General features: G+C 42.2%; 1 protein-coding gene across 2 annotated transcripts in view; it reads right to left on the reverse strand.

Annotated features, from left to right (window-relative positions):
• Nucleotides 1-17,885, reverse strand: part of DMGDH (dimethylglycine dehydrogenase) — a 75,439-nt gene that overhangs the window by 40,478 nt on the left and 17,076 nt on the right. For both annotated transcript variants that reach the window (XM_075838742.1, XM_075838732.1), the window contains exons 5-6: nt 15,713-15,917; nt 7,558-7,806 (exon numbers count right to left, since the gene is read on the reverse strand). In XM_075838742.1, coding sequence (XP_075694857.1) covers nt 7,558-7,806; nt 15,713-15,917 — 454 coding nt within the window. The remainder of the gene's footprint in view (nt 1-7,557; nt 7,807-15,712; nt 15,918-17,885) is intronic.

Raw genomic sequence — 17,885 nt, forward strand, 5'->3', positions numbered from 1 at the left:
AGAGTTTTGTTGGTGTTATCCCGTGCCTCCCGACCACATACAAACCCCACCTGATCATCCCGTATCAATCCAGGTAACAACGGTGACAAGCGAGATGCAAGCAACTTCGCGAAAAATTTTACATCTACATTAATTAATGAGATGGGTCTGAAGTTAGCGCAAGAGGTTGGGTCCTTGCCAGGCTTTGGTAACAGAGTAATGTGAGCCTCGAGGGACTGGGGTGCAAAGGGACACAAGGAAGACACGGAGTTAAAGACTTTCGTCAAAAAGGGAACCAATTGAGCCTTAAATGTTTTATAAAATTTGTTGTTAAATCCATCAGGCCCTGGACTCTTGCCCAAGGGTGATTCCTTAATAACATGTTCCACTTCTGATTCCACAAAATCCTCCTCGAGTCCCGAAGCCTTCCCCTCCTCTAAAGGCGGTAAAGCCGTACTATTTACATAATGATCTATTTTGTCCCGCAATGCCTCAGCCTGCATGTCGTGAAATTGCCCCTTGATGTTATATAAAGTCGAGTAATACTGTTTAAAGCACTCTGTAATACCCACCGGGTCATGAACTTCGCCCCCCGAAGAAGATAGTATTTTAGGGATGTAGGACGCTTGCGTTCGGGGATGTAACATACGCGCTAAAGATCTACCGCACTTGTCTGCAAATTCATATGAGTGTTTTCTCATCCGATCTCTAAACCGGGCGTGTGATTGATCTATAAGAGATCGCAAGGACTCCCTTGCTGTGGTAAGATCCGCAAAAACCTGTGAAGATGGAATTTGTTTATGACATGATTCCAACTCCCTTATCTGAGTCAGGAGACGTGCAATAGAAATCCCTTTCTCTCGCTTCAAACGTGCCCCGTGCTGTATTAGGACTCCTCTAATGACACATTTCAGCGCCTCCCATTGGAGTGGTAAGGAAGTAGGGTCAGGTTCATGTACTGCAATAAACCCATCAAGAGCGTCCTTGAGAGCCGACACACATACTGTATCCTTCAATAAATTATCATTAAGTTTCCAAGACCGAAAATTCGGTACCGAGTCAGGAAACGAAAGGGTCAGGAACACTGGGGCATGATCTGACCAGATCATGGGGCCCACATTAGTACTAGGATGCCAGGTAAGCAAATGGTGACTGATCAAAAAAGCATCTATCCGACTGTACATGTTATGCAAGGGGGAAAAGTACGTATACTCTCTTACCTGAGGGTGCAGAATCCTCCACACGTCAATCAATTGCATGGAATGCATCATAGCCTTTAGTGCCCCCAACTGTGATTTAGGAACAGCAGACCTGCCCGAGGAGGTATCAAGCCTAGGATCAAAGGTCAAGTTAAGATCTCCACCCACAATTAAGACGCCCTCTGTAAACTCTTCCAATTTCTTCAAGAACACACGCCCCACTCTAGCCTGATCCTGATTGGGAAGGTACAAGTTAGCCAGGGTAAGAATCTTATTGCGCATAGACAATTTTAGAAAGACATAACATCAATGATTTTATGAGAAAGTGACTTGTGGATACCTATGCTAGCCCCTTTGGACTTGGATTCCGGGTTGGCACTGTGAAACCAAGACGGGAAGTATCTATTTGTAAATTGTGGCATATGGCCCACCTGAAAGTGAGTCTCCTGTAGGAACAAGATGTGTACTCGTTCTTTATGCATGTTATATAAAATTTGTGAGCGTTTTTCCGGGACATTGAGCCCCCTAGCATTGAAGGTACAGACCTTCAATTGCGCCATCAGAATCTTTACGCTGAGGAGCTCAACAAAAGAATGCACTAAGGCAGAGGTAAATAGGACAAGACAGACGAGGAGGGGATATACAACAACAAAGACAAACGAACGGGCGAACTAATCGCCCACTCCTTGAGCTACTCAAGGAGAAACCACTCTAACAGACACCGGAATCAACCAGTGAGTCCCTAAGAGGAGAAGTGTCAGGACACAGACTAGCCAGTGCCCCGCACCCCCCCAACCCAGAAATTATATTCAAGCAAGTAATAATATATTATTACAGTTAGGAAAACCAAGGCACTTTGCATAACATCCAATAGTAATGAGACAAAAGTATGCAGCATTAATATACACCTAGAAATACCTCAAAGGAGCATATTCCTATATACATTCAATGTTATCAAAAGTGCATATACTTGTAAGAGGTACAAGGGATTTTAGAAAACCTTAAGCATTCACGTCTGAAGCACAATGACATTAATCGAACCATACCAATGGACCCGCAGTGTCCAGCAAAAATAAAATCAGTTGCAACGAGCGGTAACACCAATGTGAGTGGCTATAAGAACACAGACTATATTTGCTTTAAATGAGAAACCTCAGAATTATTGCATTGAACTCTGATAACAGAACACAGAAAAGTCTAAAAAGGATATCAGATCGGTTCAGCTAGGCGACCCTCATGCCTACGACCAGGAGAAGCAGGAGACAGACCTCGCCTACGCGCCCGTGGACGCGGCGGCGGGAAGGGAACATAAGGCCAATCAGGGATGGAGACTCGAGGCACACGGAGAGCAGCGCAGAAGTCCGGAACATCCCCTGGGTCCCGAACACTCAATAATGACCCATCTCTGCGGACCTGTAGCTGAAAGGGGTGACCCCAAGAATAAGAGATCTCATGCTCCCTCAATACATCCAACAGAGGACGAAGCACTCTGCGCTTATCCAGAGTCATTTTGGACAAATCCGATAGCAGTTGAATCTTGACCCCTTGCAATAAAACTTCCCCTTTATCACAGGCTTTTCTCATTATCTGCTCCTTGAGAGAGAAAAAATGGACACGACATAGCACATCTCTAGGCCTGTCTGGATCCGGGTTCCGAGGACCCAGGGTCCTGTGGGCTCTATCCAACTCAATAGGATCTGCAGCAGGACGTCCCAGTAAGGTATTAAATAGAGATTGTAAAGTAGGGATAAGTTGACCCGGAGAGATATCCTCAGGAATGCCCCTCAGCCGAATGTTGTTGCGACGATTCCGATTCTCATGATCCTCAGCCAAATTAAATAATGCATGAATCTGATGAGAGTGCTGATCTAAACGGGCGTCCTGAGAAACTTGTTGCTGTGAAATAACTGAGACATCGCTCTCCATACGCTGCACCTGATCTGACAATTGGGATAGGTTAGTGGTGAGAGATTGTATCTCAGACTTGTATGTCGTTTCCAGACGATTAACATAACGCTCCATGTCCTGCTTAGTGGGTAAAGCTGATAACTGACGTCTCAAGCCCTGTAAATCATCCCCAAGGGCAGATGCACCTCCCATTGACGTTGAGGGGTGAAGATCCATATCTATATGAGATGTGGAAGGCAGCAATGCAGGACCCAGCACATGCGGGAGGGAAGATGGAGAGACTCGGCCGCCATGACAGGCACCACGTGACACGCCATCCCGCGCAGGCAGCGCCATCACATCCCCAGCAGAACTCGTGTGACCCCATCTAGCCTGGAGGGAACCAGCCCCGATGCACCGGACAATGAAGGAAAGGTACCATCAGTACCTGAAGCAGCAACGCCGGCCGCAGATGAAATCCCCTCAGGGAGCAAGGACTCGGTGCCATCGCGTCTCTCCTCTGTCGGCGCCATCTTGGAAACTGCTCCTGCCCCGGCGTCGGTCAGAAAACGCTGAATAGACCCAGCTGCAGACATCTGCCGAGTATGATAATGAGTCCCCGAAGAGGCCCTGGACTTCCTAACCATCAGGTTTACTGCACTACTTCTGTATGTACTTGTGTAGTGCAGTGTATTGTGACTGTCATTTTACAACTGCCAGTTGAGCCGATTACATTCTGCCTTGGGCAGGACCTAATAGGCCCCCGTACTTGGCAACCAGGAAGGTTGCCAGGCTTCCTGGTTGCCATTGCAACCATCAGAACCCCACGATTTTTTCCGGGGGGGGGGGGGGCAATGGGGTGCAGAGGGAGCCCCCTCCCTCTGTATCGATCACTTAAATGCCGCTGTCGCTATTGACAGCAGCATTTAAGGGGTTAAACGACGGCGATCGGAGAGAACAGTGAGATGTACAGGGTGGGCCATTTATATGGATACACCTAAATAAAATGGGAATGGTTGGTGATATTAACTTCCTGTTTGTGGCACATTAGTATATGGGAGGGGGGAAACTTTTCAAGCTGGGCGATACCAAATATGTGTAACTTTTTAACTTTGTGTTTTTTTTTTAATAGTAAAGCAGTTTATAAGGGGAAAAAGTGGGCTTTTTTTTTTTTTTTTAATTTTTTTTTTTTATTAACTTTATTCAACTTTTTTTTACTTTTTTACTAGTCCCACTAGGGGACTTCACTATGCGATTATCCGATCAAATTTATAATACACTGCAATACTACTGTATTGCAGTGTATTATGCCTGTCCGTGTAAAATGGACAGGCATCTGCTAGGACATGCCTCTGGCATAGCCTAGCAGGCATTCACTACAGGCAGACCTGGGGGCCTTTAATAGGCCCCCGGCTGCCATCGGAGACACAGACACTCGGTGATCGTATCGCCGGGTGTCAGTGGGATGAGAGGGAGCTCCCTCCCTCTCTCCAAAACTACTCAGATGCGGTGCACACTATTGAGCACCGCATCTGAGGGGTTAAACAGGTGAGATCGATACTAATATCGATCTCACACGTTCAAGCAGGGACGCCCCCAGCCCTCAGCTACGTCTGGCAGCTGAGAGCAGGGAGATTTCACGGCTCCCTGCTCTGTTTACTTTATTCTGATGCAGCGCCGTGAAACGGCTATTGCATCAGAATAAAGCCCACTAATGACCACCGTGAAAAGGCTTATCGGCGGTCATTAAGGGGTTAATAGTATTTTATAGAACACCACCACAATTAAAGTACAATATCTTATATGCTCAAATTGGCGACCCTCACTATTTACGCATTGCTGTAATCTAGTTTTTACACTTTGGCACAAAGTTATTTATTGGCATTAATTTATTGGCATGCCTCTTTTATGAAGTGAATCAAGTTATCTATCGTGCGTGGTTTTATTGAATATACCTTAGCTTTGATAAAGTCCATTGGGATAAAGTCTGGTGATTGTGGTGACCATTCAACCAGGCCCGGTCTACCTATCCACCTATTGGGTAATTACTTATCAAGAAAATGAAACGCCGCTAAAGCATAGCTAGGAAGGGGCTCAATCTTGCTGAAGATAGAAGTCTTCATTTTCATGCTCCAACTGCAGTTGTGGTATTACATTTTCTTAGAGCATGTTAAAGGGGATCTGTCACTAGTTTATTAAATCCCTATCTCCTAACTAATCTAATGGGCGCTATGATGATGATAACTACAGTGTGATTTTTTTTCAAAAAACATTTATTATTTGCAAAGTTATGTGCGTTTTTCTAAATATGCTAATTTGGCTATACTTGCCAAATGGGAGGTAATCTCTTTTCACTCTGGGCGGTGTAACGTTTTCTGTAGGACGCTGTTCTATCAGCATACAGTTCTTCTCTTCCCAGCCCAGCAACACAGCATGATCATATAGTATACAGCTCCCATTCAAGACTGTGTTTTCAACTGGTGATACCTCTGGTTGTTTCACAGCTAGAACTGCAATCCTGCCATATGAAAGATTAGAATCTCATCTTTCATATGCCACCAGAACCACTGTTCTAGGTGGTCCACAGCCGGAGATATGGCTATTTGAATTAATCGCCCCTCCCTCCAGCCTCAGTCTCTCACACTGTGTGAAGCAGCTTCATGCTGATAGGACAGCGTCAGAGGCTGTGACATAGCTCCACCTCAGGGGAATCGCTGGTGTTGACACCCACTTCTATAGTATAGGCTAATTTGCGTATTTAGAAAAAAGCTCATAACTTTTAAAATAATAAACGTTTTGGGACACAATTTTCACTACTATTATCAGCGTGACAGGTAATTGTTGTATTGTAGCAGATAGGTACAGTTACCCCTTCACATGAAAGGGCCGCCCAAATTGTAACCCCAGGTTGATTCAACGGTTCTTCAATTGTTGCAAGGGGTTTTTCTGTTGAGTAATAAACACAGTTGTGTCTATTAACAGCACCTGAAAGTTTGAAGTTGGCCTCATTGGACCAAGTTATTTTTCTAATAATGCTGTCTCCTTGTGTTTCTCCATTCAAGATTGCCTCACAAAATTGTAATTAGACGGTTTCAAGAAACTCCCCCTGTATACCTACTTATGCACGTGTGTGTGTGTGTGTGTGTGTGTGTGTGTGTGTGTGTGTGTGTGTGTGTGTGTGTGTGTATGTGTATATATATATATATATATATATACACACACACACACACACACACATATATATATATAGAATTATACGTGTGTGTGTATATATATATATATATATATACACACATACACACACACACACACACACACACACTTGTATATATTCTCAATGGTAAATACCATTTTACTGTTTACATATACTGTAACTGATCAGTTTACATAAATTCTATAACTAATGGCCAATTCCTGCATTCACAATTCTGTAGGCATCAAACAGCGGATCTGTCATCAGACTATGCTCTCTTACAGAAGGGCAGCAGAATATGGCGACAGGTCTGCGCTCCTATTAGCCAAAGCGGCAAAAAGGTGCCTGTTGGCAAAGGGAACAATCATAGTGAGGAGTCTGGTATATTCAGTGACTGACAGGCTACGGTGTACGCATGTACACAGCAGCCAGCCATTAATCACTGCAAAGGTAGAAGGAGAACTCCACTCATGAATATGCCGGACTCATAACTAGGAGTCCGGTGTACTCTTTGATTGATCCTATTAGCCAAACTGCACAATATTTTTTTCGTGCCGTTTTGGCTAAGCGGAGAGCTGACCTGCCCCCATAGTATTCTGCCTCTTTATAGGGCAGCATGGTTTGGTGGCAGACTCCCTTTAAATGTTCTAATATTTCTAGCTGGCTCAATGTCTACATAGAACTTGCTCTGGTGTTTTGTGCTCTGAGAAATGTAATTTTTATACACAATAGTTGTATACAGTAATCTGATATAAGGAAACTATTGTCCAACTGGATTATAGGAGATCAGCTAAAATGGTAGGGGTGTGTCTGATAATAAGCTTGTCGACTGTTCCCAAAAACAAAACCAGGGGGACTATTAATACAGGTCTGGACTAAAATAGGCGGTAACTCAGAATTATTAGAACAAAAAGTAATGAATTTACTTTTTATGTAGAGGATATCAACATATAATGGTATTAAGAGGTGGATATGTAGACTTTGAAGAGATGCTCTAATTGTTACAAAAGTCTTGGACGATGAAGATTGATGTGTATAACAGTGTTTGATTTGAAGGGTACTCTACAAATAAGGACATTTTGCTCGGAGTGTGCCTGTATAGGCCCATGGCATACATTCAAACTCAGGCCAATAGCAATTTTCCAGAACAAAATCAAGCTATATCTTATGTCTATAGCGGTTTTTTATCCCTTTGACCTCAAACCAATTGTAAAATTGTAATATTGTAATATAATTGATTTTGGCATTGACTAGCAATAGTAGACCTTTAATGTCTAAAGGGTTTAGATTTTTAGATACCTGGTGGGACTCCATGCGTTACCCAGGATTCTTGTAGTTTCATCTTTTCTTGACTTTCGTAAGGACCAAATAAAAGTCCATCACGCTCTTGGCGTAAGTAATACGAGCCTTGCAGGTCTCTAAGAACGGGAAGCTCCTTCTTTAAGGCTTTCACTTCAGGAACTGTTCCAGTAACCACATACTGATGGTGCACAGGAATAAGAGGATGTTCAAATCCTATCAACTTCCCAACCTCTCGAGCCCAAAATCCTAGGAGATAAATAGACTGTCAGATACATATTAATAGACGCCAGGATAGCAAAGTAGAAGGTAGTTTCACGAAGACTGAAAGAGGTTGTATTAGATCTCAAATCCTGAAAGAAGGATGTAAAGAACCTGTAGTATTATAGCTATAAGTACTTTAAGTGAATGAGAGATGGAATGTATTAGTAAACCTAACTAAACCTAATAGTATAGCATAAGGTAGTGGCGTAGTGCTTATCTAAAAGGCAAAGTCTTCCATATACTCCATTAAGCTGTGACATTTTTCTATTTTTTCCTGGTCTTATGCGGTCTCCTCTGTGTCTATATTCTGTAGAAGTAGTCCTCACTTTACGGCACCACTTGAGCTTAATACGGTGCCTGTCACATATAACATTAAAAGCAGGGACCAGGAGAGTCTGATCTGTATGCCCAATTATGGCATATGTACATCATAGAGGGGGTTCCCCTGCTTAGGACCCCCTTCTATTAGCCAGAGCAGGGGACGGCATACAAGCAGCAGCTCTTTTTTGGGGCTCAGGCCTTCCATATATTACATGATGGCCATTAATCTAAAGAGCCGCCTGTGGAAATGTATAGCCATTTGAAAAACCGGTTGCTTCCCGGGGGTCCCAAGAGTGACTCTCATATTAAAGGGGTTGTCTGTGATGACACATTATGAAATCTTATAAAATCGCTGCTTTCCTCAGATAATACATGAACCTTTTCTGCAGGAACGCACGGTGTAGGATGGTGGCTTTACATATAATATCTTATTTCCACAGTATTGTACTAATGTAGTATTCTGGTTTAGAGGGAGATAGGTTTTAAAATCCCACAAAGGCAAAATCGTACTTCAACCTCGCTTCTTGTGACACAATATTGCTGGGTCTGCAACTAATCGTACACTTGGATTTTTCTAACCTAAAAGTCGAGAAGCAGCTGGGAAGCAGCCTGATCTAGTTCATTCTGGTTTTGCTATTTAATCTTGGCACACAGTAGACTTTACTAAACAGTTTAGCTGTTCCAAGTGAGGAAACATGAAGCCAGCTCTACTTGGCACTCATGTTACATGGGCTAGAATATGCGGAGTGGTGGGAGGGGGTGTTGTGGGGGTTACATGAGAATAGCAAATGTATTGCTACAAAAACGTACATACAGCTTAACAGATAGTTTATTTCAAGGGAAATCATTCGAACACTATCAGGATGTTTTATATAATGCTTTCACAGAGCGGTTTAGTCAATGACGGGGTAGAAGATATTGTACGAAGATTGTGCAACGTACTTGAAATTGAGACTCAATTGCATGTGAATGTATTTTGGCCTAATGACTAATACGCATATAAATTAGAATAGTGGCAACCATATTTCAGAGCCTACATAGATTTGTCACTTCTCTTGTCCAACACAGGCTGCAATAAGCAGAAGCACACAATCATGCCCCAAATAGATTGTACAAGGCAGGTAGACATAATGCCTTATGGGTAAAACAACAGGTGTTCTATCCTAGCCAAACCTACCGGTATATTTTACTTGATTTGTTATGCCACTTTTTGTATCTCCAGGTCTTCATCCATGTAGCATGTTGTAGAGTAGTTTAGAAGCAAAATAACTAAACCATAAACAGCGCTGCTACCATCAAAACATGAGTCCAGGGTAATGATAAAGATGAAAAAAAAATAAAAAGTAGACCGCTACGGATTCCGCCAAAACAACGGAAACCTTACAGAACGGAGACAAACAGAAACCATTAGCAACGGAAGCGTTGCCATTGAAATCAATGCTAGTGAAAACCGGGAGCTATGGTTGCCATTTGCCTTTCCGTTGATGGGTTCTTCCGACGGAAAAGTCTGACGGAACCCATTAACGGAAACCGAACGCGGATGTGAACACACCCATAGCGCCATACTGTGCCAAGTCATATAAATGTCCCTATAATAATACCAACCATGTTGTAACGTAAACGTGACAATGTTATCTAAAGATACCAGTCAGTGGATGGATAAAAGTACACTTCAAAATCACTTTATACTCCTCAGTATACAATTAAAGGGGCTTTTATTTTTTCTATTAATTTATAGAATATTAAATTATACAGATTTCTGATATACATGTATTTAAATTCTGCTCACATACCTTTCTTATACCAGTGCAGAGGTCTCTGTGTAAAAATAAAAAAAATTGTATAGCGCACAGATTTATCCATAATAAAGAACCCATAGGATAACTGGATGGACAGTCATGTGACCCACATCATGTGACCCTGATATTCAGGTAACAATGTCCAGGTATCTAACAGGTTAATATTAGATTATTGAGGAGCAGAAATTATAAAGGATTTGTACCTACAGCAATATCTCATCATATCTGTCAAGGTCTGTGAAGAGCAGCTCTTACATTCTCCCTGTCACCTCTGTGTGTTTTTTATTATTTAACTTTATTAACATCATTTAGAGACAGGCAGTTATTTTAACCCCTTAATGACCAGCCTATTTTAAACCTTAATGACCAAGGTATTTTTTACGTTTTTTCATCGTCGCATTACTATAACTTTTTTATTTTTGCGTCGACATAGCTGTATAAGGCCTTGTTTTTTGCGGGACAAGTTGCAATTTTTAATAGCACTATTTTGAGGTACATATTATTTATTGATTAACTTTTATTAACTTTTTTTGGGGGGGGGGGGGCAGGGGGGAATACAAAAAAAAACCAGAAATGTCACCACACTTTTCTGCGTTCTAAATCTACGCCGTTTACCATATGGTGTAAATAACACAATAACTTTATTCAGCGGGTTGTTATGATTGCAATGATACCAAATTTGTATAGATTTTATGTTTTACTACTTTTGCACAGTAAGGGCGGATTTACACGAACGTGTAATATGTCTGTGCAGCACGCGTGTTTTTCACGTGCGTCGCACGGACCTATGCTAGTCTGGGGCAGTGCAGACGGTCAGTGATATTTGCGCAGCGTGAGTCCGCTGCGTAAAACTCACGACAGGTTCTATATTTCTGCGTTTTTCGCGCATCACGCACCCATTGAAGTCAATGGGTGCGTAAAAATCACGCGCACCACACGGAAGCACCTCCGTGGGACGTGCGTGATTCGCGCAACAGCAGTCAAAAGTATGTTTGAAAACAGAAAAGCACCACGTGCTTTTCTGTTTACAAACATCCAAACGGAGTGTCATAATGATGGCGGCTGCGCGAAAATCATATGGTGATGACACACGGAGCTGTTAAGTGCCTTTTGTGCATGCAAAATGCGTTTATTGCGTGCGCAACAACGCACACGCTCATGTAAATCCGCCCTAAAAACGCTTTTTTTTCCAAATTATTTGTGTTTGTGTCTCCATATTTGAAGAGCCATAACTTTTTTATTGTTCCGCCGATACAGTTGTATGAGGGCTGTTTTTTTGAGGGAAGACGTTTTTGTTGGTACCATTTTGGAGTAGATGCGAATTTTTGATCACGTTTTTACGGCGTTCACCGTGCGGATTAAATAATGTAATAGCTTTATAGTCAGGGTCGTTACAGACGCGGCGATACCAAATATGTGCAACTTTTTTTACTTTATTTTGGTTTTTTAATAGTAAAGCAATTTGTAAGGGGACATTTTTGTAATTTGTAACATTTTGTAACTTTTTTACTAGTCCCACTAGGGGACTTTAATATGCGATCATCTGATCGCTATTATAATACACTGCAATACTTCTGTATTGCAGTGTATTACTGCCTGTCCGTTTAAAACCGACAGGAATCTGCTAGGACATGCCAGAGGCATAATCTAACAGGCATTTACTACAGGCAGACCTGGGGTCCTTTATTAGGCCCCCGGCTGCCATCGGAGACACAGACACTCGGTGATCTTATCGCCGGGTGTTAGTGGGATGAGAGAGTGAGCTCCCTCCCTCTCTCCAAAACCACTCAGATGCGGGGCACGCTATTGAGCGCCGCATCTGAGGGGTTAAACGGGTGAGATCGATACAGATATCGATCTCACACGTTCGAGTAGGGATGCCCCCAGCTCTCAGCTACATCTGGTAGCTGAGAGAAGGGAGATTTGACAGCTCCCTGCTCTGTTTATTTATTTTAATGCAGCGCCGTAAAAAGGCTTATGCATCAGAATAAAGCCCCGTTAGTGGCCGCCGTGAAAAGGCGTATTGGCGGTCACTAACGGGTTTTAAATCATCTAGAGACAGTGAATACAGGCACAGGGACTCAATCGTCTATCATTATTCCACCTTCAGTACCATTCTAGTGTGACGGGGACCTCATGCACTATAATAAATGTATGTGAGCTGAAATTCTAATACATGTATATTAGAAAACTGTATGATTTCCTATTCTACAAATAAGTAAAAAAAAACAAAAACAAAACTGGACAACCCCTTTAAAGCCTGGTTCACATCGCATTTTTTCCTTCAGTTGAAGGTATACATCGGGACTCCCGAAGTACACCGCCGACAGAAGACTACAATGTGTCCTACTGTATAGGCATACATTGGGATGTTTCGCCCAAACCCCCAGGCACAGCACTACCTGACATCACTATCCATATGTGAACAGTGATGTCAGGAGCTTCCCCATTGCCAAAGTCCGCAGGTGGAGCGCTTCTGCTGGTCCATATATGTCAGGAGATTCCCGACGTATACACTTATCTTTTACGTGTGACGGATGTCATACAGTGGGGGACTCTATATACGGTTTTTTTTTAGTTTTTTTGCAGGATCCTTTCAGGATGGAACAGCATAGCCTACTACACTATTCCATCCTTCAAAAAAAATTATTCTGACATATACCAGCCTGACAAAGACCAAAAGGACTGCCTTTTGGTCTCGGGCTAATGGAACCCTATGGACACATTAGCACATACGTCGGGCCAAAACGCCATGTGAACTAGGCTTAAATTGATAATTAGAATAGAATGCATACAGCACAGCTAAAGCGGACATTTTATTAAAGAAAAAAAACAACAACTGAGTAACTATGAACAGAGGGCACCAAGAGACATATGACAACTCTGATCTCTAAGATTAGGACAGGACAGGAAGAGGAAGCCTAAAAAGATGAGTAACTATGAGCAAAAGCTGTAGTAACTGTATACAGTAATAGTGTTTTTGTAATGGCAGACACACTGTCCACACACACACACACACACACACACACACACACACACACACACACACACGCCTCAGTCCCATTGCGCTGTCCAGACTTTCGGTTACAGACACAGGAATAGATCGATGCTTACATTACACTGTCCTGGAGGAGCATCCTTTACCGAGCCCTACCAGACACTGCGGTTACTTAATCCTGTGCCACGCACTTGGGTTCAACTTAGTACAAACATCATGAGAGTATTTCAATGTCTCTCAGAATTGTGATCTCAAAATGTAAGCACATTTCTGGAACCCACCCATTTATAATAGAGCAGATTTTACTTGGCTGGGAAAATAGAATTGTCCTCAGGATTTCAATAAAATGTCCCGCAGAACATTTCACTTATGAAAAGCAAATGTTGTTTTCACTAAGATTTAACCAAGACTCTTAGTCTTCAGTATCTACACATAGAGCAGAGTTCTCAAACACACGGCCCCTGAAGCTGTCATCCGCTGTCAGTGGACTGCAGGAGAGCAGAGATCAAGCCGAAGGAGGAGTGCCACACACCTTCGCCTGTACATAGTGCCACCCCACACCGTGGACAGCGCTATACCCCCCTCTCTAGAGATATAGCTACATTGGGGCTCCCTCTTGGAGTGGAGTCCCCAGCCAGAGTGCTCAGGTCGGGGATACCGCTGATAGACCAGGCCTCTGATATAACTGTCCATATATGGACAGTGACGACAGTGGTTCCTCCTGGTCTGGAATGCCAGGCCAGCGCCTTGTCGACCCACTGGTCGGGATTCCGCTAATAGACGAGGCCTCTGATATAACTGTCCATATATGTACAGTGACGTCGGGGGCTCCTCCAGGAGAGCAATCCCTGCCCAAAGTGCCGGCAAAACACTTTGGCTGGGGATTACACTCCTAGAGGGAGCCCCAATGGAGCTATCTATAAGGGGATATGTGTGGCACTGTCTACAAAGGGGGGGTTGGTGTGGCACTATCTACAAAGCACTGTACCATTATCTACAGGGGGCATTGGGAAATCTAAAGAAGGCACTGTGGCATTGTCTAGGGGGTGGTGTCACTCTACAGAGGGCACTTTGGCATTACCTACAGAGGGCACTGGGAAATTATCTTGGGGAGTGTGGCTCTATCTACAGAGGGCACTGTGGCATTATCTACGGGGGGTGGGGTATCTTCAGAGGGCACTGTGGCACTATCTAAAAAGGGGCTGGCCTATCTCGACACTCTTGTGTCTGCCAAACACTGCTAACTGAGCAGCCAGACTGAATTTGGCGACACTTAAAACTAGAGAACTGTATTGTTAAAATAAGCACGTGGAGTAAACTTGCAAATTTTCAATAACTTTAAACCTAGCGGTATTATTATAGTAACGTAGAAGTGTTATAGGAATGTAGTATGGTTATAGTAATGTATTATTATAGTAGTACAGTTTTATTATAGTAATGCAGTATTATTATAGTAATCTAGTATAGTTATAGTAGTTCAAATAACGAATTGATCAACAATAATTTTGTATTTTATCAAATTTTAAAGTAACGCAGCCCGTCAACTTCACATTTTTTTTATGTGCAGCCCATTTACACCGCCGAGTTTGAGACCCCTGATATAGAGTATAGTTACATGTCACACATAGAATATTCTAAGATAGTAGATATAGATATTTCCCATAAAGCATGCGCCCCCTTAAGAAAAAATACTTGGAAACATAGGTACCATAGAGGTTGTAACTACATGCCATACCAATCCAGATTTATATGCTATTCAGGGTATGCCGAAAGTCGTGCAACAACACTGTATTGGCTGACACCCAACACCTGATCTATATGAAGAAAAGCAATATATATCAGAAATGGCTAAATAAAGTCTTAAAGGACTTCACAGAACATTTTATAAGGGAATTCTCTTTATATAGGAGTGTATGGGAAATGACTGCTGGGGCATTACCCCCGGGTGCTGGGCGCCAAGAAGACATTCTTCCTTGACAGGGTATTTAGAAATAGAACTATGGCAGCGATATGCATCCAAGTGAAGTAACGCCTAGCTACTGCTTTGCTTTCAAGGAAATCTCATTTCTCTTCGTAAACTCAGAAATGCCTGCGGTGTGTGAATTTATTACATTTGCAGACAGTATAATTCATAACATATAATGGTACCTTTATTATATTATTAAATATATCAAGTATTGATCATAGGTATATTTTAAAACATCGAGGTGGGATAGTAAAATATTACTGGGATATGTTCCAAAGTCAGTGGCGTAATAACTAATGATGGGGCCACATATTAACACTTGTGTGTATTACCTCTCTTTATTCATCTACAGTAATATCGGACTATTCTTTACCTCTGATGCTCCTTTAACAGTGGAGATGGGCTCTATCAGCAGCTGTTACCCATAGCAGCTGTAATAGGGTTGCCAACGGTTTGTGAATTCATGGAAAGTATGTATAGATAATGGACTTTTTGCCGGAGTCCGTGGTATCCAGTATAAAAAATATTTGTCCCTGGTTATTTAGATTATGGGTTGCTAATATAGTATTTGATGCTGATAACTCAAGTGATGAAAATACCGAAAGCGCCAGTTCCGTTGTATGACGAATACCTTTGGAGCCTGACTGAACCTATTGACTTTAATGGTGTCCGTAGTTTTACTAGAAAAAAAAAATTTGTGCCATTTTGGACAGGATCTGTGATGGAGAGCCCTAGCTAAGCCTCCAAGGCTGATGTAAACAAGCCCCAACTTTGCCTTAGGTTGATAGACAATATGGGAATATCTACCGGTAGCATTCACAATCCTATTTGCATGAATTGTCCCATGGGCGGTCTCCACATTCCATGTCCCATCAGGTTGAGGTGTTAAGTTAGTGACATCTGCTGGAAAGTATAATTGTGCACCATATTTCCTGGCCCCTGATGCAAGTGCCATAGTCAGGGAATAAGGGTCAATATGACCATCTCCAGGATTGTACAATCCAGCTAGAACCTGTAATGAAATAAAACCAAAATGGTACAGTTTAAATAAACCTGAATTAGAATAATAATCTCTGCAAATTAAAATTTTAACATTTGCTACTAGAAATGTCACACAATGAGTGACCGTATCAAAGATAAAATCATGTTACATAGGAAATTTAGAACAGAAAAACCTGAAGAACTCTACATTGTATGCCCACTGAACCCAATAGAATATGCTTGAAATTTACATAAAGGTGAACGTCCAAATAATGGTAAAGAAGATTTAAAGTGGTCTAAGGTGACGGTCCAGTCTACAGCCACTTTAACAATCATATTAGGGACTTGCATAATTAGTACTTCTCTACTCTTATGGTATTACGGTTATTGCTTCCTTAATAAGCAGGAAAAATCCAATAAGCAGAAACAGGGCTACAGGAAATATTAAATCCCATGCCATAGTCTGCGGGCACGGTCAGCAGAATAAGCCACTGTTTCAGTGTCAATGTGTAAGAGTGTGGGGGAGAAATCGAAATTCTTAAAATATTTAATTTGTATATTTGTACATATGCCAAGTATGGTACATTTATTAATGCACTGTGTCGGTGTCCGGCCTGTTGTATTTAGTTTGGCTGCTACTTTGTTTATTGCACTGTAATGCGATGTCGGTTTATGGCCGGTACAGCGGAATGGTAGTTGGCTTAATTGCTGTGTGCCAGGAAGTACGGTTTGGACGCCATTTTGACAAAAATTGTGCTGTGCCATAACCGCGCCTAGATGTCGCAGCATGGCAACGCAAGATGCGGACACTGGGGGTAGCGCTTTTTGGATAAACTGGAAGGTCTTCCCGTCAAGCTGTGTTTAGTGTTTGGCTGGAATAATGGAAGAACCTGGCTCTACGACAAGAGCCCCAGCCATCATCCACTAGCCTGAAGTGCCATATGAACAGACTGTGCCTCTTATATTATGACTTTTTTTTTTTTTAATGTACAGGTCAGTCAGTGTGTTTGGTGTAACTATAGAATTAGTTTTAGTTAAAAATTTGTTTTACTTTTTGAGATACAGCTGTTCTGTATCCTGTATACAAAGAAGCTGTATCGTTCGCCAAATCTTGAATCCCGTGGACCTGACGGATTCAGTGTCAGCAGGTCCTGCTTGTCTCCGACTCACAGGATCCACCTGTTATCGATCACATCTAAGTTATGAACTTAGATGTGATAGATTACAGGCGGATGGATCCTGCGTTCCAGAGACAAAACAGGACCCGCTGTCAATCCTGCACACCTGACAGAAGTAGTATTTAGCGAACAATACAGCTGCTCTGTATACAAGATAGCTGTATCTCAAAAAGTAAAAATTTTTTTTAATAAAAACTAATTGTAAAGTTACACAAAACACACTGACCTGTTTATTAAAAAAGATAAAAATGCCCTTCAAAAGGTTTATATAGCCTTTAAAGAAGTGTTTTGTGTTCTGCTATGGCTATTTCTACCACCACCACCGGCTTAGCAAAGATCAGTTGCCGCAAACTCTACTGGTATCCTTTCCATCTTTTCCGCGATAACCCTGTCAGGACAGTGCCCCACCCTAGGCCCCCACACTTTACAAATGCACCTTAGTATGGCTTTAACAATCTTGATAAAAACACTAAGATCTGGGCTACACAGACATTTTGTAGTGCTACTAATTTATTTTCACTATTGAGTGACCGCTGCAGTCCACAAGATTGCATACAACTCCATGTATTCCTTTTAACAGCTGTAGCTCGATAGTGGAGATCAAACCGTTGCGCTACAAAAAGTCTACATGTATCCCAGGCCTAAAAAAATAAAAAATAAAAAATTAAAAAAAAAGGAAAAAAATATTAATGGAAGCCCCAATTCTGTCATTTAAAATGTTTACTTCTAAGCAAAGAAGTAGCTGCTTCATTCAGCATTTGGCACAAAGCTGATGCAGAGAAAACCTGACACTTTTAGATGGAGCAAGGAGTAAATTTGAC

Source organism: Rhinoderma darwinii, chromosome 1 (assembly GCF_050947455.1).
Source record: "Rhinoderma darwinii isolate aRhiDar2 chromosome 1, aRhiDar2.hap1, whole genome shotgun sequence".
Classification (NCBI taxonomy): Eukaryota; Metazoa; Chordata; class Amphibia; order Anura; family Rhinodermatidae; genus Rhinoderma; species Rhinoderma darwinii.